At 40.1% G+C, this 22444-nt stretch overlaps 1 protein-coding gene across 4 annotated transcripts in view; it reads left to right on the top strand.

Moving 5' to 3' along the window:
- The window catches only part of epha8 (eph receptor A8), a 132723-nt gene that overhangs the window by 64316 nt on the left and 45963 nt on the right, over positions 1–22444 (top strand). For all 4 annotated transcript variants that reach the window (XM_028003336.1, XM_028003338.1, XM_028003337.1 and 1 more), the window contains exons 3-6: positions 377–430; positions 898–1041; positions 4055–4204; positions 7823–8138. In XM_028003336.1, coding sequence (XP_027859137.1) covers positions 377–430; positions 898–1041; positions 4055–4204; positions 7823–8138 — 664 coding nt within the window. The remainder of the gene's footprint in view (positions 1–376; positions 431–897; positions 1042–4054; positions 4205–7822; positions 8139–22444) is intronic.

Genomic DNA, 22444 nt, shown 5'->3' with positions numbered 1-22444 from the left:
CCAGAAGCATTCGGTAAACAATAGAAATCTAATCACCTACATGAGGGCCATCTAATTAAAGGGAAATGTGTCCTGCTGGAATAGCATTAAGTGAATTTCAACACTTATGAAATGTAGAACAAGCGACTGCATGTCCTCAGTCTAGTTTTCCAAAGCTCCAACCAGGAATTCAACTGCATATTTTAAAAAGCTCATTTTTTATTGAGGCTGCTATCCTGGGACTGTCAGGGGAAAAAAAAAAAAATCTGAACAATGCATGAGAATCATTGCGGGTAAATATGAATCTCTGTTGCATGATTTGCTGCATGATGTGAATCGGAGAAACCGTGATTAATCAGCGGTCATGTTCTTTTCTCTTTCCTTTTTGTTTTTGCAGTGGGATGCCATTAACGAGATGGACGAGTATTTTACCCCGATTCACACATACCAGGTGTGTTCTGCACAGCCCTCACAGCTTGTGTTTGGGTTGGAACTAATATCCGATACATTTCTTAACAACTTCAACAGCGTCACCTTTCTAAAACAATGGCCTAAGTCAGTGGTGGTTCTGCAAAAATCTTTTTTCTCTTTTGTCAAAAAAATGACAAGCCATTATTTTAGGAAGGTGACGATAAGTTGATAAGAGCAGCAATCTTGACCAATTGCTGCTCGGTCAAGATTGCTATATATTTTATTTTATTTTAAATAAAATATAAAATATTTTTTATTTTAAATAAAAAATAAAATAAAAAGAACCTTTTACTACGATGTCAACTGCTCACAAACTTTTAACAAAATGTTACTTCAAACATCCTGAACTATCCCTCCAGGGGTTACCTACCTTTTTTTACCTTCAGGTTTCCACATGTAATGTTGCCTTTGGTAGTGATCTTACAACGGCGTTGTCCTCTGCATTAGGTGTGTAACGTGATGAGCCCCAGTCAGAACAACTGGCTGAGGTCTGGCTGGATCCCTCGAGAAGGAGCCAGGAGGATCTACATCGAGGTCAAGTTCACCCTGAGAGACTGCAACAGCATGCCTGGAGTTCTGGGTACCTGCAAGGTAACGTACTCTGTCAACCAATCCAGCAGCTGGAAAATCAAACTCAGTTTTTACTAGGATCTGATGTTGATTTTAAAATTTGACTATTTTGGAAGGGCTTGAGGTGCAACATCTGGCACTGCTGGAGTAGGCTTAAGCTCCGTTGTCACTTCTAACAGGCTAAACTGTCTAAATAAAACAGAAGAAATGTAGGAAGAAACTTACACAGCTGGAGTATGTAACTTCAGTAAACAATATGATTTTTGCATATTTGTTCAAACTGTCATCGTGTTGCGACGATATACGATGAGCGCCTCCACCCTGTGGTCCTGCTGCCATCTGCAGAAATTTACCGCGCCTGGTCAAAAACAACCAATCAGAGACAGGAGGAGGGTCTTAACGCTGTCAATCAGTTTCAGGTACATGCTTCTCAGACCTTACCCCTCTACTCTCTGCTGCACTACAGCTAGTTCTGGACACCAGAGTCTGCCATGAATGCTAAGGCTAATAGTTAGCATGGCCAATGACAGCAGAGAAACAGTTTTCTTTTAAGGGTAATTTGTTTCTCCACCATTAGCACACTGAGCAGGGTACACACAGGCATCATTATCTGAACTAAGACCCTCCTCCTGGCTCTGATTGGTTGTTTGACTGGGAGCGGTGTATTTCTGCAGATGGCTGTAGGAGCACTGGGACGAGGCAGAGGAGCTCAATTTTCTTCTCACAGTTTACGTGTCTCTTGCTGTCATGATGTTTCAATAAATATCTAAAAAAAACATGTTTATAAATACAAACTACAGCATTTACATACGGCAACTGTAAATAGCCCGAATTAATTCTGTCAAGTGTGTGCAGTTGGTAGAGCTGTCGCCTTGCAGCAAGAAGGTCCTGGGTTCGATTCCCGGCCCGGGGTCTTTCTGCATGGAGTTTGCATGTTCTCCCTGTGCATGGTGGGTTCTCTCCAGGTACTCTGGCTTCCTCCCACAGCCCAAAAACATGACTGCCTAGGTGTGTGTGTGCGTGCATGGTTGTGTGTCCTGTCTGTCTCTGTGTTGCCCTGCGACAGACTGGCGCTCTGTCCAGGGTGACCCCGCCTCTCGCTCAAAAGGTTTTCTGCAGATAGGCACCAGCACCCCTCCAAACCCCACTAGGGACAAGAGTGTCAGAAAATGGATGGATGGATAATTCTATCGACATACTAATGGATCTTGTTGCAGATCCAAACCCAAAGTGGCACTACAATTTAAGCACTCAAACCCACATCTGATAAACTTTCAGTAAAATTCAATCTTTGCAAACTGCTATCATATAAACTGCCCATTGTGTAGTTGATACAGTTTGTTGGTTCTTTATGCTGCAGTTTTCACCAATCTTTGGCTCTTCAATCATGTTCAGTCTGAATCAGATCCTTGAGTAGTTAGCAATAACTCAACTCAGACTGTGCTTCTTTTTATCTGTTTGTCTTGTCCCAGAGTTGCAAGTTGAGACAAGTGGGACACTTCGAAGACAAACTAAAAAACAAAAACGCAATTAAGCAATGTTGCTTAAGTCAACATCAGCTGAGGCAGCTGAATGTCATTTAGAGCTAAATACCGTCAGCATTAATTAATTTACACATGATTATTTTCTAAACTGCGTAAACAAAAATTCGAGTGGAGACACGGCCTCCCTGCTGCGGATGTATGTTTTTCATCAGCTGTGAACATTTATGCAGATATATGTTTATTCACTGGCAGCTTGATGGTTAGCGCTGTGGCTAATAGTTGCTGGTTTAATCCTGACTCAGAGTTTCTCTCTTTAGGGTTTGTATCTTCTCCCCACGGTCCAAAACTAAGCAGGTTGGCCCAAACCAAAATATTTATCAATGGCAATTTTTTTCTTTCCTTATTATTTTTTATTGTTTTTGGATGTTTATATTGCCGTCCATTTCCATTATTGTGTACAGAATTATTAGTCTTTCTGTGGGGGGACTTACATTATGCTACAACCGCTATTTTACTTAAAGATGGTTTCAAAAGCAACTATACTATCAATATTGTTTATCACAATCATTTCTGGGACAATTAATCATCCAGTAAAATTTGTTACATTTATAGGCCTGATATTATAAGCAGAAACTTTGAGGTTTTATGAAGTACACAGTTATGTACCAGTCTGGGCCCTGAAGATGTGGCACAGACTAATACATAACTGTGAAGCAAAGAAAAGGATACACGGCTTTCAACAACGTGGACAAATAAAAATCTGAAAAGTTTGTTGTGAATTTATGTTTAACCTCCTGAATAAATACTTTATGTAGAGTGTACTTTATCTGAAGTATTTTGGGCTTTGTCTCTCCTGGGTTTACACATCTACAGTTTTTGCCCATTCATGCTCGGTCAAACTGGATGCCAATCACAGTTTTCAAAAATGTCATCTTCCATCCTTGTTTCAAGTTTGTTTTGCAGCCTCTAATATTTAATTACTCACCATAAACCAGGTTTTACTAGCCAGGTGTCGTCTGGAGGCAATTTGATTTTGTTTAAGGGGTGTCTGAACAAACGGGGGTCGTTACAAAGGCACAACAAAATGTTCTGATGTTTAGTTAAAAAAATATGAAAATCATTTATCCTTTTCCGATTTAATAAATATGTATTGTTGATTTTTTACTTTATTCTAAATCTGGAAAATAAAAACAGTTTGGATATTTTCACACAGTTCTACAGAATGCTTTGTAAGAACTATTAAGCGATGTCTATCACAGTTATGACCAACAAAGGCTTTGAGATTTTCCTAATGAATGTCCCAACGTTTGACCATTCTGACTGTAAAAAAAAAAATCTTTTATAATTAACATTTAAGGTACTCAGAGTAAAAAGGCCTTCTACTGGATTATGGAAAACTCAGTGCAACACAACATTTCTTCTGCTCACCTGTGAAACTTGATGTATGCTCCTGTGATGTGACGTAATCATTCTTTACCTATTAACACAGAACCGGGTTCACTGACGGTAGCACACGCTCAGGGCTTGTTGTTACTGTGTCCGTTGTCCAGGAAACCTTCAACCTGTTCTACTATGAGTCGGACAGAGCTGTGGGCTCGGCCATACGGGAGAACCAGTTCATTAAGATTGACACCATTGCTGCAGACGAGAGCTTCACAGGCGTGGACCTGGGGGTCCGCAGACTGAAACTCAACACTGAGGTATGAACTACGTGGATTTACACGACTGCTGCTCACACTTTGCAGCACTACTTCATCTCATGTAGCACTATGAAGATGCTTTTTCTATGTTCATCAAGATTCACTCACAGTGCTTGAAGTGAAATGGAGGGCTTGCCGTACTTATGATTAATTTGGCTTATCTGACCACTTGGGGAAACTCTTAGATCCATAAATATGGTTAAAAGACACAAAGTCTGGGGTGCTGTGGTGGAGCAGGGGTTAAGCACAACCCACATAAGGAGGTCTTAGTCCACAGCGTCCACAGCGTGGACTAAGACCGCAGGTTCGAATCCCAGCCTGGTGACCTTTGCCGCATATCTTCCCTCTCTCTCATTTCCCTTCTTTCCTGTCATAGCACTTTCAAATAAAGACCACTAGAGCCAAAAATACCTTTAAACCAAACAGCAAAGTCTAAATGATGAGGTGACCACACCCTTCATCCCACTACACGTGTTCTGTTCAGACAATTGAAACTGCAGCAAAGGTAGCTAGATTATAACAGGACAAGATGAGACGCAATCATCTATTTCTTAATGCTTAAACTGACAGACAACATAGGATAGAAAACAGGGCTGAGCCAGAAAACAATATCTATCGTGATAGACACATGATCAATACCGATAGAAAATGTGTCCAACTGCACGGCATTCTGGGGGATGTAGGCAGAGGAAAGAATAAACTGCCCAACCTCTCACATCTCAGCTAACACTCAGTCTTTGGTTACCTTGCAACAACTTATGTAACGTGCGCAGCAGCATTCTTGTTGCCCCCAAAAAACTGGAGCATACGTCACTCCTCAGAGGAGGACTGAAGTCAGACACAAAGCGGAGGTCATGACGGCGTGTTAGGGCCGTTGTAGATGGAAAAAAGGGAGCTAATTTCTGTCATTAACCTCAGAAATTTTGAGATTAAGCTTAGAAGTTTTAAAGAACAAAACTGGAAATTTTTGAGTTAGAAAAGTTGAACGTTTGCTAGAAAAAAATTTAAATTTTGAGTTTCATCAGAGATTTTGTAGAAAAACATGGAAGTATCTAGAGTCAAAAATGTTCACTTTTGGAAATTTGACCTTTGCTGGACTGAGTTTCAAAAGTGGAAGATTTGGGGAACATTTGGAAATTGCCTTTTTTTTTATTTCTGAGATAAATCTCAAAAATGATTTTGGTGAAAATTTACTCCCTTTTTCCCATCTGCAACAAAACTAGGAAATGTCCAAATTTTCCACTTTTGAAACTGGATGTGTTCGCCAAACACGCACAGGAAAAGTTTTACGATGTTTTCTCTTTGATGCACTGACTCGCAGAGGAAACTGCTCGGCAGGAAACAGTGTTCACATTGACACGAGAAATGGAGGGAATCAGTGTGCTTGATTTTTATTTATTTTTTTGCCATTTTGCCCAGCCCTAACAGAAAACATTGTAATAATGTCGGTGGTTTTAGTTGTTATACAGTGAAAGAATATCCTGAAGAGCCTCTTCTTGTCTTATAGTTTCAAATTTAATACTGGATAGTGCAAATTTAATACAGCAGACACACTACAAATTGTTGCAAAGATTTGTAGTTTACAATCTTCAGAGTCAAGTAGAGATAAGTTAGTCAAATTATTCCAATGATCTGGCTTTTAATATATGGCTAGCGTCTTCCTTTTCTTCCTCCACCAATTTAACATGAGAAATGTGAAGCTTTTCTGTTGTATGTCCCAATATTTCTTTTCTTAATGCTTGTTTTATTAAAATAAGAATCCAAATAGATCATCTCAAGCCTGATGGATTGGGTGGTTTCTCAGAGTTGCCAGTGTTGCCACTGAACTATTAAAAACACTCCAGACCTACCGTGGCAATATGTTTCTTCATCCATCACAGACACAGACACACACACACACACGCACTCTGTAAATAGTTTATTTTTATTCAGTCCCACATACAACAGTGTAGCTGTGAGAATTTCTCACTTAAAAGTGGATTAATCCACCCACGAAAATAGTTCCCCAGAAACGTCCCATTTACTCCTGTTAAGGTTAAATTCCTGGCATGTATAAGTGCCGCCTAATGCTTCTGTGGCGGAGCACTTAAAGTCTGATTTGTTGACAGCGAAAAATAAAATCACCAACCTTATCCTGCAAAGCTGATTTTCTGCACACACTCAGACATGAGAAAAGTAATGCCTTTTGAAACTGGTTGATTTTGGGGCACATAATGTAGAGCCACACCGTCTTCTGAAATGTTGTTATGCTTTTTAAAAGTGTCAAAGCATACACCATACTTACAGCGAGTAAACCAATTGGATTTTTTATTTGTTGAGCAGAACCTTGGAAGCCCTCTGCAGCAGCATCCGTGTGCGTCAGATACACAAATCTAAAAGCAAAGTGAAACGATTGGATGTAAAGAAAGGGCAGATACTCACAATTGGTCAGAAATGTTTGTTTTTCCTCTGAAGACTCGATGTGACGGAACGACACATCATAGTTTATCAGTGTGTAGTAGAAAAAGAAAACGAGAAACAGTTTTTAAAACTAGTACAATGAAAGATTAGTTTTTCAGAACACTTACCATAATCTCTGAAACCTCTAAATAAAATCCGGCGCAAGAAATGTTGCAAACATAATTAACATGTTTTTCATTAAAACTCAGTATAAGTTCAGCTGTTCTTTTCTGACCTCCGAAGTTTTAAGCAGAGTTACGGTAGAAGACATTATCTCAAACTTTAAGCTTCTCACAGTGCATGGGTCAGTTTACAGTGCGGTGAATGAATTGATCATTATACAGTCCTTTTCTGGTCATACTGACCACTCACAGTGCTGTTTTTGTGATGGCCGCTCCTAAACACTAATTTTGCTCTTGGTGTGGCTGAAGTTATTAATCTGACAAGCTGCTTAAATGGTAAATTTCCTGAACTTGAATGACGGTTTTTGAAGTCTGGTGGACTCCATAGCACTTCACACTACATTTAATCATTCACACACACATTCACACACTGATGGCGGTAAGTTATAAGATAGTAGCCACAGCTTCCCTGATGCAGATGGTGCCATGCACCAGCGCCCTCTGACCGCCATCAGCAGGCAAAGTGGATGAAGCGCAATGACCGAGACAGACGGGGTTTGAACCAGCAACCCACTAGTTACAGGAACTCCTGTCACAGTCACCACCATTGGCAATTTTTTTTTACCTTTTGTTCATCAATGTTTTAAGTTTCTTTTAGATGATTTGCTGCTTTTTAATCTCACCCCTCTTCATGTTGGCAGACAGGTGCTACAGTTGCTTGTGATTTTATGATTAAAATCACAAGCAATCATGGTAAAACTAAGCTGAGGTGAGCTGAGCGTTCCAAAATATGTTTGTTAATCTGCTAATTTAAGATTTATTAAGTAGGCTGATTGCTTTTTCCCCACACAGGCCCAGCGTGGTGTGGATAGATTTTTATTTCCATAATCATTGAAAATATTGTGTCGAAACTCAACGTTGCACTTATTCAGGTGATCTTGGTCTGATGTTAGAGTTTGCTTGATAATCGAAAAAATAAAAACAGAAGAAACATGTAAGGTTGTGAATACTTTTCACATGTTGAACTTCGTATTCTCCAACTCCTCTCTGGGCACAGGTGAGAGGGGTGGGCCCTTTGAGCAGACGGGGCTTCTACCTGGCCTTCCAGGACATCGGCGCCTGCATCGCCCTCACCTCGGTCCGGGTCTACTACAAGCGCTGCGTGGGCGTCAGCCGCAACTTGGCAGTTTTCACGGACGTAGTGACGGGGGCCGACTCATCCTCGCTGGTGGAGGTCAGGGGTCAGTGCGTTGACCACGCTGAGGAGAGGGATACCCCTAAGATGTACTGCAGCGCAGAGGGCGAGTGGCTGGTGCCCATTGGACGGTGCGTGTGCTCAGCCGGTTTTGAAGAGCACAGAGACTCCTGCGTTGGTAAGTCGGATCAAATTCATTCCTGCTCTCCTTGTGGATTTTCCTCGATTTGGATCAATTCTGCATGGAAAACTGATCCAGACTGTAGATTCTGTTGCATTTGTTGCGTCAAACAGAGAAGAGAGAGGACCGGAGGAACACGGCTAACCCACAGGCCTTGTGCGTTTGTCGGTGATTCATTAGTCATGGCTCTACAGTGAACTGAGCAGATGGGAAGGTTCAACTGAGGCTGATCTCACACTGGACTATTTCCAAAAGTAGTTCACCTCCCACTTGACCCACCTGCTTATTGTGGCTAATGTGAAACAAAGGCTTCCCATTGTGATCTCAATCATTAGGCAGGTTTAGTCTCCACAGCGGGTCATTACGGAAGGATTTTTCCACTCTGCAATCTCTGAAAAAGTGGACTGCGAATTGTCCACTTCCATCTACCCACTCACTGTCTTTTGTTTGTCTGGGATCAGGTCAAGGGGTTGCTAAGGTCCAGAAGGAAACCCAGACAAACCTCTCGCTGCTTATATACTCTCTCCAACATAATCTGACAAGGTCTGCTAAACGTGAATGCCTTGCATAGGAAGCATCCTGGTAGATGCTTGAACCTTTTCGACTGACTGCTGTAAAGCAGCAGCTCTATTCCAACGTCCAGCTGGAGGACGCAGCGCTTTCTGCTATCTCTAAGCCTGAGCTCGGTCAGCATACAGAGGAAACTCCTTACTGCCATTTTTATGTAGGACTTTGGTCTTTAGTTCATGATCACATGATGATCGGTAAGAGTGGGAATATACATAAGCTGGTCAGTTGGAAGCTTTGCTTTATAGCCTTGCTGATTTTTTTTTTACCACAACAGATCAGAGCAACCATATTATCAGAGCTGATAATATGGATTAAATGGAGCTAATCCATCAATCCAGCTCCTGCTCCATTCTACCATTCATTACCTTCCTAAAAAAGTCATTTTTTTGCCAAAAGTGTTTATTAATTTTTTTTTTTATCTAAATTTTCTTTACACAAAAAAAGAGGTGGGGATTTTATTGCCAAAATCACTTTTGGAAAAAACAAAAACACTTGGACCATGAAGTTAGGACGGTCAGGAACTAGAGAACAAGACAGCAAGATGTAATGATCTTACATTTAGGCAAAGAGTGACCGACAACCTTTTTATGATCAAATCACCAATATTTGATTGCATCTTACTCACTTATGTCTATCGATCTTCTTACCTTGTGAAATGTGTCTGTTCCAAATCCATGAATACACAGAGGGCTGCCAGTCCTTATGGCTGACAGCTGCTGTTCGTCGCCTTTGCTTATTGAAAGGTTCACAATAAAATGATGAGTTTGGTTTGCATCCTTGTCTGTTTGTGCGGCTGAACTCAAAGCACCCTATGGTCATTTTTTAGTGAATTCGTTTAAATAAAAGCGAAACCAGGTGTCTGTTTTTGACAATCTTTTCAGGCGCACATGGGGTTTTTTAATGTCCGTCATGGTGGAGCGGGTCGTTTGCATGTGCAAAGAGTCAATTGGAGTCTAAAAAACATTTACTTTAAAAATTCATTCACATCATTGGTTTTCAAAGCAGGTGCAAAATGCCACCTTGGTGGGTCGAAGCTGTTAAACTGTTCGGTAGAAATGTGGTATTTACAAAAAGCCCGGTAAGATTTCCAAATCTAACAAAGCATCAAATGGTGAAGGGGCAAAATGACCGCCGCCTACTTAAAGCACAGTTTGCTTTGGCAGAAACTGTTGCCAGAGGTGCTGCACACCCACTGTCTTGCTCATTTAAATAAAACTCCTACCTGTATGCACAACTGAACACCTAAACAGCCCTCAGCGAGGCAAAGTTCATGACAAGGTCAAGAAAGCATTTATCTGCCTGAGCTTAGCTTCAGCCCAACCTCTTAACTCCAGGGGAAAAAAAAACTAGTTTGAACCGACTGAACTTCTCAAGCATTCTGTTTTCTCAGTGAAAATATGATCATGCAAGCATCAGTTACTGCATTCACCTGTCTGAAGACTTCCTCTGTGCTCTGAGCATGAGCAGCAGTGTCTGCAGAGTGCGAAAAACCTTTGAAGCAACACATGAATTAAAAAAAGGTTTTAACCTTTCCTACGAATCAAAAAGTCAGTTTGAAGCTGTGGAACGGGATGATGTAGGAAAAAAAAAAGATTACTTAGGTAAAGAGGTTCAAGGTCCGGTCAACAGCTTTTCTGAAGCCTACAGTAACATCTCTCTGAAGTCAGTAAATACTGAGAACAGTTTAGCTTCTGATGCTTTTTCACCCTGCTTTAAAAAGGACATTTACTCAAAATGTAATTTGTTTTGTTATCCTCTCTTTTTGAATTTGTCCTTTTTGATTTTTTTTTCCTGTTATTGTGATTATCCAGCCTCATTTAGAGTCTTAAATATCTTTCAGAATTGTCATTGGTTACAGTAATTAAAAACTATTAATCACAGAGCGATGGATAATTAAAACCTAAAAGTAGTTTGTCAGCTAAACGAGCCGGACAAGACATGGAGCACAGCGGTGTCGGCATCTTCTTCCGCTTTCCCTCCCGCTCCCTCCGCTCCCTCTGCTCCGTCTCCTGCAGCCTCATAAATCTCTGCTGCGCCTCAACCCGGCGGAAAACGCCCTCTCTCTGCAACAAAAGTTAGCAATTCATGTCAAAGCAGTTTTAAAAGCATCAAAGTGTGTTTGAAAAATAATAGTCTGCATATGCAGTTATCATGAAACACAAGCTTCACCCTCTTATCAGGATACAATAAATAATCACCTGTTCCTAAGCAGGTCTTAAAGTTAGATAATTACAACATCAGAAGAACAAGAAGTGAAATAAAATACAACATGCTGTCATTTGTCAAAAACTAAGCCAAAAACACAAGAGTCCAAGCAAAATCATTTCCATGAATTAGAAGGATGAGTGTTGGCGAGGTGCTGCTTGGTAACTCCATGATTACCAAGCATGCAGTTACTTGGTTTTTACAGGCATTCACGTTTTGCCAAAATGATTCGTAATAAGGTTGTATGGAGATTCCAAATGTAAAAAGAAGTACCGTATTTTTCGGACCATTAGCCACTACTTTTTCCCCGCGTTTTGAACCATGCAGCTTGTAGCCCAGTGCGGCTTCTATATGTACGTTTCCAGTTTTGTTTTTAAACTGTGTGGGTGCGGCTTATAGGGAGGTACACTATAGTCCGGAAAATACGGTAACCGGAGTAGGAGAAAAAAACAAACACAGTAAGGTAAAGGTAATTTTATTTATATAGCACATTTTCAGCAACAAGGCAGTACAAAGTGTTTTAGAGGAATTAAAAGCTAATTATTCAGACAGTGCATTTAAACTGTGACAGACTGTTCATCAGTTGATCAACAATTTAAGATCCTAGTCTTATAAAGTCAAAGTCTGAGCAAAGTACATAGAAATGAACCTAAAGTACATCAAGGTATTTGGCTTTAGACCTTGAGCTGAAATTGTGTGGCCAATGAAATGTAGGCAGATCTGGTTGAAATGACACTTTTCATCAGAAAGTTGCAGTCCTGCTGTCTTAGAGTGGCAGCATTTAGGTAATTCCATCTCTATGGAATGGCACATAAAAAAGATCTAGATTATCTCAGCTGTGGTGTTAGCACTGCTGGCCGAGAATCCCTGGATGTGACCCCATTGTGATATAAGCCGTTGAGCATTTAAGCAAATGTGCGCTGTTCCAAAAAAGACTTTGTAGGCTAACATCAGCGGCTTGAATTTGACTCGGGCGGCTAACAGTAGACAGTGGAGCTCAAAACAGAGGGGTGATATGTACTCTTTTAGGCTGATTGAAGACAAGACACGCTGCCATATTCTAAACTTTCTGCAGAGGTTTAGAAGGATGTTACAGTAGTCAAGGCAGGATATAACTACAGACTGCACCAGAAGTACTTAAGTTTAGCCATGCAAACTGGTGCGAACAAACAAGAAGGCCAAAGTTATCTTTAAAGGTCATCTGGTCATTGATAAGCTAGGTCAGTTTGGTTGGGAAGACAAGCAGCAGGTTTAGTTGGAGATGATGGGCTTTGATTAATGCTGATACAGCATAAAGACAGGCAACGGTTACTGCTAAGAGCTGGATATTATCCATCTAATTGTAAAGTTGGAGTCTTGGTGGTCGGATGATCTGGTCCAGTGAGGTGACGTATGAGGAGAGGTCTTAGTACTTAGACTTGGAGAACTCCTGTTTTAATGTGGTGAGCTGTAGAACTGTCACAAAGTCAGGATACCTTGAAGTACCAACCAGTAAGGTACGAGTATGGACCAAAAGATACGATATTATAAGTACTGAGGACTTGGCTGTCAGTCTGGCTTCTTCTTTGACGTCTGTCATATTCAACAGAGCCATTCGAGTGCAATGGCCACTTTTGAACTAAGATTGGTTTGAGTCAAGTACCGTATTTTCCGCACTATAAGGCGCACCTAAAAACCTTCAATTTTCTCAAAAGTCCAGAGTGCGTCTTATAATCCGGTGCGCCTTATATATGGACCAACATTGAGCCAAAAAAGGTCTCGCAAGTACGGTAAGCAGCCGCCGACTTCATTTCCCCCGTAGAAGAAGAAGCGCGCGGTGCACGCTGGGTTTTGTGTAAAGACCCTAAAATGGCTCCTATTAAGAGACACGCTTACGACGCAGAGTTTAAGCTCAACGTGATCAGTCACGCAGTAGAACACAGGAACAGAGCAGCAGAGAGAGAATTTAACATGAATGAATCAATGGTGCAGAAGTGGATATATATTGTGATTGCACTAACGTTTGATTTACTGTAACAGTATCAGACTGGTTTTTACGTGTTTATTGAATCGAGGAAAACTTCCCCTCCACTATATGTTATACCTTGCTGTTGTTAAAAGATAAACTGTGTCACAAAAATACCACGTCACTTACTTTACCCCGGGGAAAATAATCAAACAGCTGTTTATTCATTTTGGGAATGAAAGGAGTTTTCAGAACGCTGGTTTGTAATCTATTAATAAAGTTTGACTGACCTATCTGACTGTTTTGTTGACATTCCCTTTAGCACAGCTCCATCTAATGGATGCATAACGTAATGCAGCCTCTACTGCAGCGTCTATTCTATGCGCCTTATAATGCGGTGCGCCTTATAGTGCGGAAAATATGGTAGATTGTTTTGTGAGAGGAAGACTGCCCTTTCAATGGTTTTAGACAGAAACAGGGGAGAGATCCGTCGATGGTTTCCAAGGTGAGTGCGAAAATCTGTAAAAATGGAAGCAAGCAATAAGAAAATATATATACAGTACAGACTAAAAGTTTGGACACACCTAATTAAATGGGTTTTCTTTATTTTCATGACTATTTATAAGGCAATAAATCCCACTTATTAACCTGACAGGACAGGTTGACCTATGAAGTGAAAACCATTTCAGGTGACGACCTCTTGAAGCTCATCAAGAAAATGCAGAGTGTGTGCAAAGCAGTAATCACAGCAAAAGGTTGCTACTGTGAAGAAACTAGAATATAAGGGCTATTTTCTGTTGTTTTACACTTTTTTGTTTAGTGCATATTTCCACATGTGTTATTCATAGTTTTGATGCCTTCAGTGTGAATCTACAATGTTAATAGTCATGAAAATAAAGGAAACTCATTGAATTAAAAGGTGTGTCCAAACTTTTGGTCTGTACTGTACTTCATAGTAAGTTTGAGTTTACTATGAAGTAGTAAACTCAAACTCATATGCAGTAAAGGCATATGACGCCTTCACTGCTCTAGTAACAAACTGGGTCGCTGTGCTAATTCACCCTCACCAAATCCAGCCACTGTCACGCACACTCAAGACCAGACAAGACCCAGAGAGCCGAGCATGGCACGAGATGGTGAGAGGAAGGCAGTTCAGAGTGAGGGTTTGTAAATGCATGCGTGTGTGAGCAGTAAGGATGAAAGGAGAAAAAAAAAACAAAAAAAAAAAACTTAAATCACACACGGATGTGCGTGGATGCAGAGTATGTGTGTGTATATGAGCATGCTTAAGTGCTTTTCCCTTGACAAAGGTGCAGGGCTTTGGCTGAGAGACTGACATCACGTGTGTGTAGGAGAGAGCACAGGGTTGCGTGACATGCACAAAAGTGTCACAGGGAAAGAAGCAATGAAAGACGAAAGGAAAAAGAGAGGAGAGACGTTGGTGGGGAGGTTGACTGAACCACTGGTCCACTTGAGTTTTCATCAAAACATTGAGTTTGTGGGTGTGCAGAGATGTGTGCAGGTGATTACTGTATGTGTGTGTTGTGTGCCTTTGGACTTAAGTGCCCCATACAGTGAGAGCGATTGAGGACACACTGATATAAGACACACACACTTAGTCTGGTCACAACACCTCAGCTCAGCTGGCTCACTCAAGCTTGAAACACAGGCGCACACACCCCGACACACACACACACACTGAAAAATAAGTGGGAGGGATACCAAGGAGGGGCTGCTGGGTGGATTTGTACTCACTCAGTCAGCGGACCACGGCCTGTTCTTCCTTGTGGATGCAAAGATTCTCCAGTAGATTTTTGTGATTCTCTCAGCGGAAAATTAGAAGATTTAAAGTTCCACACAGTTATTCTTATTCACGATTTAAGTTGTGCCAAATCACACCGAAAATATGCAAGAGCAGCCTTTAAGAAGGGAAAGCTAAAGATAATCAGGTCCAGATCAAATTTATTCAAACACTCACGCTAACTTTGAAACTTATCGTGAAATGTTCTGTACATCAATAGCGCCCCTTTGTGGACCTTTACAGGTGTGAATGAAATACCTTGAAAGTTTCCTGAGGAACCCAAACATCTCCTGGTTTCTGACAGGAAGTGGGTTAACTTGAGAACCTCTGTGAAATATCCTGTTGAAAGTTACTCTGACCCACATTTCTTGATGTAAGGGAATTTCAAAAGGTAATAATGTACTGCTATTTTGTCTTATTATCAAAAGGTTAAAAAAATCCTGTTTGTCAGGGTACTGTAAGTAGCAGAGTGGTTTTTGGCTACTAAAGAAAGACTTTAAACTTTTTGTTGTAGTAAATGAGTCAAATGAAGCCCAAAACCACCTAAAATTTCACTTTTAATTTTGATTTTAGACTTTATGTCAAATTTGATTGGATACTAGTCATTTGACTGGTTAAGAACTTGAACAGAACAAGAGCAAAATATCCTCCTGAGAGTTATTAGCCTTTACCTTGGTTGAACTAAACAAGGCCAAACCAGCAGAGCAAGGACCATTACTGTAGGCACAGTTGAAACCAGAAGTTTAAAAAAAGACATACACATATTTTTCTCACTTTCTGAAGTTGGATAATGTAAAAGTTAACTTATTTTAGGTCAGTTAAAATCACCAAAATGATTTCTATTTGCTAAGTATCGTAATAATGACACAGGTTTATTTATCAAGATCTTCAATTTCAAAACTTTATGTATGTTTCCTCAGTATTTGGTAATGTTGTCTTTGAACTGCTTGACTTTGGCCAAACCTTTTTGGTTTCCTTCCAGAAGCTTCTCACATAGTTTGAGAGTTTCTGATTAATGCTCTCTTTGCCTGGTGATGTACCATGTCTTGGTAGGTTTTTGGTTTTGTAAAACTCTTTCCATTTGCAGATGATGAACTGAACAATCCCGAGCTCTTCAAAGTTTGTGGCATTGTTTTACAGCCAGTCCCTGCTTTAAGCATCTCCAGGTTCTCCCTGACCTGTCAGCTGGGTTCCTTGGTCTCCTTGGCTAGAGTTTCACTAACAGGCCTTGAGAGAACAGTTGGAACTAGAAAATTAATGAAGAAATTTAAACAGAGCCTACCAAAGTGTGCCCGTTGATTGGAACCCACCGTTCTGATGCTACAAATTAGCATCAATGTCTGAATTAGCCTGAATGCTGTCAGTAGCATGTGGGGCATCACTAGCATGTTGTCTTACATTGACTTACTCCATTCAGTGTAGTAAACATGGTTAATAAATAAGTAAAATAGCTAAAAGCTTTATTTTAGGGAAAAGGCTAATGCTAATGTGGGGAGCAGTGAAATGCTAATGTTTGTGCTAATATTAAATATGCTAAATATTCCCTAAGAGGACTATTAAGGCTTTTATTTTGAAATTTCCAGTAAGCTTTATCTTAAAGGGCTATACTAATCCTATGAGTAACAGTGGTTGAGTTAAATCAGTTGTATAATACCCAAATCATTCCACCATGTCTGTAGTTCTGACGTTCTGCCATCACTGTAGTTCTATAGAGCAGCTCAGAGACTACATTGTATGTCTATTTTGAGTCTGATACTATTTTTTGTCAGTTAGACTTTTATTTTGAGTTGAATTTGGCTTGTTTTTTGTTAATTACATCGCCACAGTTACTCGAAATGCCAACAAAAGTAATAGCTCTCCTCATGGGATCGAGCCGAAGGTTTTGATATATATATTGTGAGGGGGCTTGCAGAGGTACGAGTCGCATTAATGGTAGTAGGAAGTGGCAGTTATTTTGAGGTGTAGAACAATAGGTGCCTGCCATGCAATGCATAGGGAGAGCAGTGACTGACTTGCTTCAGTCACTGCTCTCCCTATGCATTGCATGGCAGGCACCTATTAAAAGATTAAATTACGTTCTCGTGGACCGCATTTGCTGATTAGTGACAATTTGTTGCACTAGACTTGGTTTATGTGTATCGGTTTAAAGGATACACCTGGAGAATACACCTTTCAGATTTATAATTTACAAGGAAAATTGAAAACCGTTTATCTTTTTCCTCCCACTTTATCATTTTTGTCTTTGTGTTGATTTGTCACATAAAGCCCTTATAAAATACATAGCAATTTGTGCCTATAACATAACAAAATGTAAAACAATGAATGGTTTTGCAAAGCACTGTCAAAACCAGCGTTTCCAAGTCTCGTAAAAGTGAACCCAGCAGTAAAAATGTTGTACAGCCTTTCTTCTGGGGATCTTTTCTTTAGAATTTCAAGTTATATATAAAGTCTTTGAAAACTGATTTCAGATATATTGCTCTGCTCTGCACAGTTAACATTAAAAGGAGGCTATGTTAAAATGCAAATGGCAACTCTGAATATGCATAGAACTGCCATCCTCTTTCAGCTCCATAATGGAATCTAATAAAATCGACCTATTTCTCTGGAATGTTTTTAGATTCTTTTTAACTGGAAGATGAGCTGGTAAACAATAAAGCACCTACAGTATTTATCAATCCCCCTGTCTGAATGCTGCAGCTGCTTCTTCAGGCCCAGCCTCCAGATGCTGTGTGATTAAACTGGCAGCAGGTTTGTGTCCTGCCGGTTTAAAGGTGCGCCTTCCTGGCAGGTCTTGTCATTCTTCAACTCTCCTTCTCCGGCAGACAACAATTATTAGCTTCTTAAGTCACTGAGGGATTGACTGAGGCTCAGGGCCTCTTTTTTGGACTTTCATGTCAGCAAACTCTCCTCCGTGTCAGCGAGAAGACACTGAGGAAAGGTGAGCAGAATAAAGGGGCTGAGATGAAAGAATGCAAATTACAAAGACATTGTTACGGACACTGTGATTATGGCACCGATTTGATTGAAAGACAAGACGTCACCGAAGGGAACGTGTGACAGTTGCGCTTTTATTGTGATGGTTATCTGTCACTGTGGCAATGCAGGGAAATATTCAAGTGAGGCGGCGGCAGAGAGCGTTTAATATTCTGTTATATTCTCATTTCAAAGCACACAACGGCTGGCTGAGGACTTTGTCCTTGCTTTTGCCTTTAAGCACCTGCCTCTTCTTTGGTGAGCCTTCTTATTTCCACTTCAAACATTTTGTATAAAACACATATGCAGAGATGGACTCGCACAAGGACACACAGCGAAGCCTTGTAGGCTGACCAGTGTGTGACTGCTGCTCAGGCTGCAGCACCTTCACTGGTTCGGGGTCTTTGTGGCTTTCAATAAACCCATGCTTAACAATTTCAATATTAGGCCTGCTGTGTATGGCATTTATGGTCATATTTTTGTGAGAACTTTTATATTGTAACATAAAGTAGAAAATATAAATATAAAATAGTACAAAAACAAGAGGTTAAGCAATGATTTGATAGTGTTTATTTTGAAAAATACTTTTGTATTGATTGCTCTGTATCAAATATTTTTAAATTAAGGATATCCTGATCAGCCTTTTTTGTTTTTGTTTCAAATAGAGATGTATTGCAAATTTTCATTTCAACATTTTAAAGTACTATCCAAAGTAGGGAGTTGGTGTTAAAGACTTAGTCGCTTACTGCTCTAGAACCCCGCAAAACACTGGAGGCATTTTATTACGTCATGAAACGTTTAATGACCCAACAGGGAATGGATACATGTAAATGACAAGAAACAAACAAAAAAAGTCTGAGGAATCTTTTTTTTTTTTTACCTTAGCCAGGATGTTTGACCTTTTGATTAACATCTATTTCGTTTTTTCTTTTTTGTTTTTTTTGTAAAATACATAGGATACAAAGTTCCATTGAAAGTCAATAAAATAACTGACTGACCTAATGTGTGATTTACATAGCTGTTTATAGTAAACATCGTTAAGATGAAATGGAAGACTAATTGGTTTTCTTGTAAGTTCCGGTCAAACTCTGAAGTTTTGGTTAAGGTCAGGATTATGCGCAGTAAAGGGTAGAAGTTAAGGGAAATGTCTATGTTAGTTAAAAACATGAATGGGAGTTAAAGCAAAGTCCCCAGTTGGATAGAAGTGCAGGGATGTGTGTGTGTTTGTCCATAAGTGTCTCTCAGACATGTTGTGTGTGGGTGTGTGTGTGTGTGTGTGTGCGTGTGTATAAAGCTTTCCCACCCAGAAGCCGTGAATATGGGTGTGTTTCCGGAGCCTCTCATGTCATCCACCTCCCAAACTGAAACAATGTTGTTGATCAGCGGCTGTTTACAAACCGCCAGGAGGACGGAACTAATTTGATCACTCTGTATTCCCCCGCCGCTCCGACTCTGGAGACGCTTTCAATTTTAGCTCCTCTCACATTCCTGATAGCAGCCTGCCACAAGTTGATTCTGACAGCAATTATGAATATCATGTTCTACTCAAGTGAGCCACGAGCCGGGGAATAATGACGTTCTCACTAGATCATCTGTTCCCCAAATCGCTTAACTGCGTCTTCATTAGGAGCTTCACACCCTGAAAGAAACGGTGGTGGGATTCAGCGGACAGACCCAGCAGATCCTGGTACCTGAGATTTGATTGGCCTGATTTTACCTCAGTCTGTTTCACTCAAAATAAATAAGATTTATGCTGCCTTTGCAAAAGAGAGAGAATGTGTGTTTCTGCCAGAGTTTTATCAGTCTGCTGATGTTTGTATGTGATCTTCTTTTTTCATTTATTGATTTATGACTCTTATCGTATTTATGGCAGTGACGTGCGGTCATGGAAAAATAATATATAATGATAAAATAATTTATATTGCTACTTTCACTCTGTGGTTTGTACTATAAAGTACCTATTTTTCATTTAGCTTAACCAATTCGGATTATTTTTTCTTCAAAATCGCTGAAATTTTGCATTTTCCCATTCAAATACTCGGAAGCGAAGCCAGCGAAGTCAGCAGCGAGCTGAGCCTCACCTGGGGTTGATCAACCTCTGTTAACTGCACTGGCTGCCATTGTACGGGAGCAAGTTCCTCCTGTCTGTACGTTGCCAGTAAAACGGCTAAAAAACACTTAATGTATGAACTGATTTTCCATAATTTAGCTAATGTATATAATGTACAGTGTTTTTTGTGTGTGTGTAATGTGTTTCGAGTGCTGAGGAGCGATTAGAAACAGCAGAGAACAGATTCCAGGTGAGGCATGCTGTTCTCTTGCCTCATGGCAGGGGGCGCTCATGATCCCAGACATTGAGACTCCACAGCTGCAGAGTAAGAGACGGTAGCAGCGAGCTAGCCATGGAGCTAGCCATACAGTCAAGTGCAGCGATATATTTATAGTTTTCTCCTCTTACCACATCAATCACTTATTAATAATCGCAAAATAAACATTAAGCCTAAAACCATACTACTGCAACAGACTGAATGTTCTGCTCTTTGTGTGTCAGTTGCTATAACAACTGACTTGCTGTCAGTTGCTATAGCAACAAGTCTGTGTGTAGCCTGGCCAAAGCAGAGAGCGAGAAAGAAGTAGTTTTGAGTTATTCTTTAACGTTTTTTTTTCCTTTGCTGTGGATTACAGCACGAACTTAATATCTACATGTCTAAGTTTGATCGAGTTAACGCAGTTATTCTACGGCGGCGGCGCGGCTATGGATGACATATAGAAGAATAGTCTTTTTGCCCTCTAGTGTGACTGACCCTTTAGTGTGTAATTTACTATATTTAACTAAACACTTAATGCTACAATATGTGTTTTTAGCAGTCAAATAAATGCCAATCTGATTCCTAGCATGAAACAAAAGTACCTTGACTTGGTCTTCTGCCAAGCAGCCAGACCAGATCCACCGGTGGGACCAAACAAAAAGCATCTGACAGTTATGGCAGCTGCAGCCGCTGCAATCTGCGGGTTGGACGCCAAGGCCCCGGCGACGTGGGGATTAATGGAGAAAGTGTGTGTGGCGTTCCTGCTGCGTGTGTCTCATTAAGTGTTTGTGCATCTCTTTATTAGAGAGCGAGCCTCAGTGGAGAGGTGTTCGTTGTTTCTGGGCCAGGACTAATTAATTTAGTCTGTCTGCTCGGACCTGTCTGATGGATGGCGATGAGTGTGACGGGTTGGTGAGGGGAGGCTGATTGGAAAAGGAGAGACAGGAAAGTTCCCCACAAACGTTTTGACACCTGCCACCGTAAAGCCACAAACTTTAATGAGTTTTTATGGTAGAGCTTCACAAAATGGAGCATTTTTATGACGCAGGATACATTATTTAAATCGACAATTTAGACAATACTTTTAGTTTTTTTGCCAAAATAGGAAACAATGTTTCCCCCTAAATCCTGGAGCTTCTCAGATCAACTCTAAACTGTCTTGTTGACAAGGTCATCTCATCAGTGTTCTGTTGTTTTTCTGTGGACAGGTCTTTCATGAAAATAGGACTGAATTTTAATGCAGTTAACAAGTAGAAATAAACATGAAATCTGTCTGATTGTGTGTTCAGGGAGATGTTAAGTAATACGGTACCATTTTGGATGTAGACCAAAAAGTTTTGTTTCAGGGTTCTTTTGTGTTTTCTTCTGGTTAGTGTGAGCCCACCTCAGATTGTGACAACCTGTAAACAGGAAGCGGTTTTCTTGTTGCCACTGCTCTTGGGGGGACAGATGTTTGGAGTAGTTAGTAGTCGTAGTGTTCTGTCCAAGTTGGTGCCGTAGTTCTAATCCTCCACCAGGTTATTTATTTGATTTATTTATCCATTTTTTTCTAACATGGCGGAAGTATAAAATCACACACATGAACATGTAATGCAAAAGACATATTTTCGTACCACAATAATCTTAACATGCTCGAAAAGAAGTAGGAAGAAGTAAGCAACTTATGAACTCCTACCCCATAAAGTCACAATATTTTCAAATGGAGCCTAATTAAAAAAAAAAAATTTTAAAGACATAGGTAAGTTAATTTTCCATTTTATCTGGGTTAAGGTATGTCTACATATATACATCCATACCCACACACATATGCATTAGCCTCAATTTACATAAACACATTAGTGCTAACTCTCACCCATATTTCTATGTCTTGTGAAAATGACCTCCTTTCTTTTCCTTTTCAATTGTATTAAATTTTGACTTTGCTTTAACTCCTCATTTAACTTGTTCCATAATTTTACACCATGAATTAAAACACAAATTAATTGCCATTGATTATTCTGATTAATGTATGTTGGGATTAAATTAGGTGACTTGAAAAAGTTAAAGGGACGTTGATGCATCTCAATGAAGCAATGTGAAAGGAAAGAATTAATAAAGATGGTGTTAAGTAATGGAAGGAAGATAAATTGAGAAAAAGAAAACAGGATCATAAACATGAGATGGAGAAAGATAACAATAAGAAGAGAAAGGAAGAATTGAGGGAGAGAAAAAGACGTAGCAAAGGAGACGAGAGCAGAAGAAACAAAGAAAAGAGGAAGAATGAAATAAAGACATTTAAATGAGACATCAAAAGGGGGGGATAAAGAGCAAATGGTAAATCAAAGAGAGAGGATGAGATAATGAGAAGATATAAAAACAAAATTATAACCAGATGGTGGGGGAGAGAAGAAAAAGATGCATTAGGGGAAGAAAGGGAAGGAAGAAAAAAAGATTAATAAGGAGAAGGATTCCTAGGAAAAGTGTGAAATGAAAGAAAAAGAGCAAAAAGGTGATGACATGC

The sequence above is a fragment of the Xiphophorus couchianus genome, chromosome 20 (assembly GCF_001444195.1).
Source record: "Xiphophorus couchianus chromosome 20, X_couchianus-1.0, whole genome shotgun sequence".
Lineage (NCBI taxonomy): Eukaryota > Metazoa > Chordata > Actinopteri > Cyprinodontiformes > Poeciliidae > Xiphophorus > Xiphophorus couchianus.
This window is presented reverse-complemented; position numbering and strand designations above follow the sequence as displayed.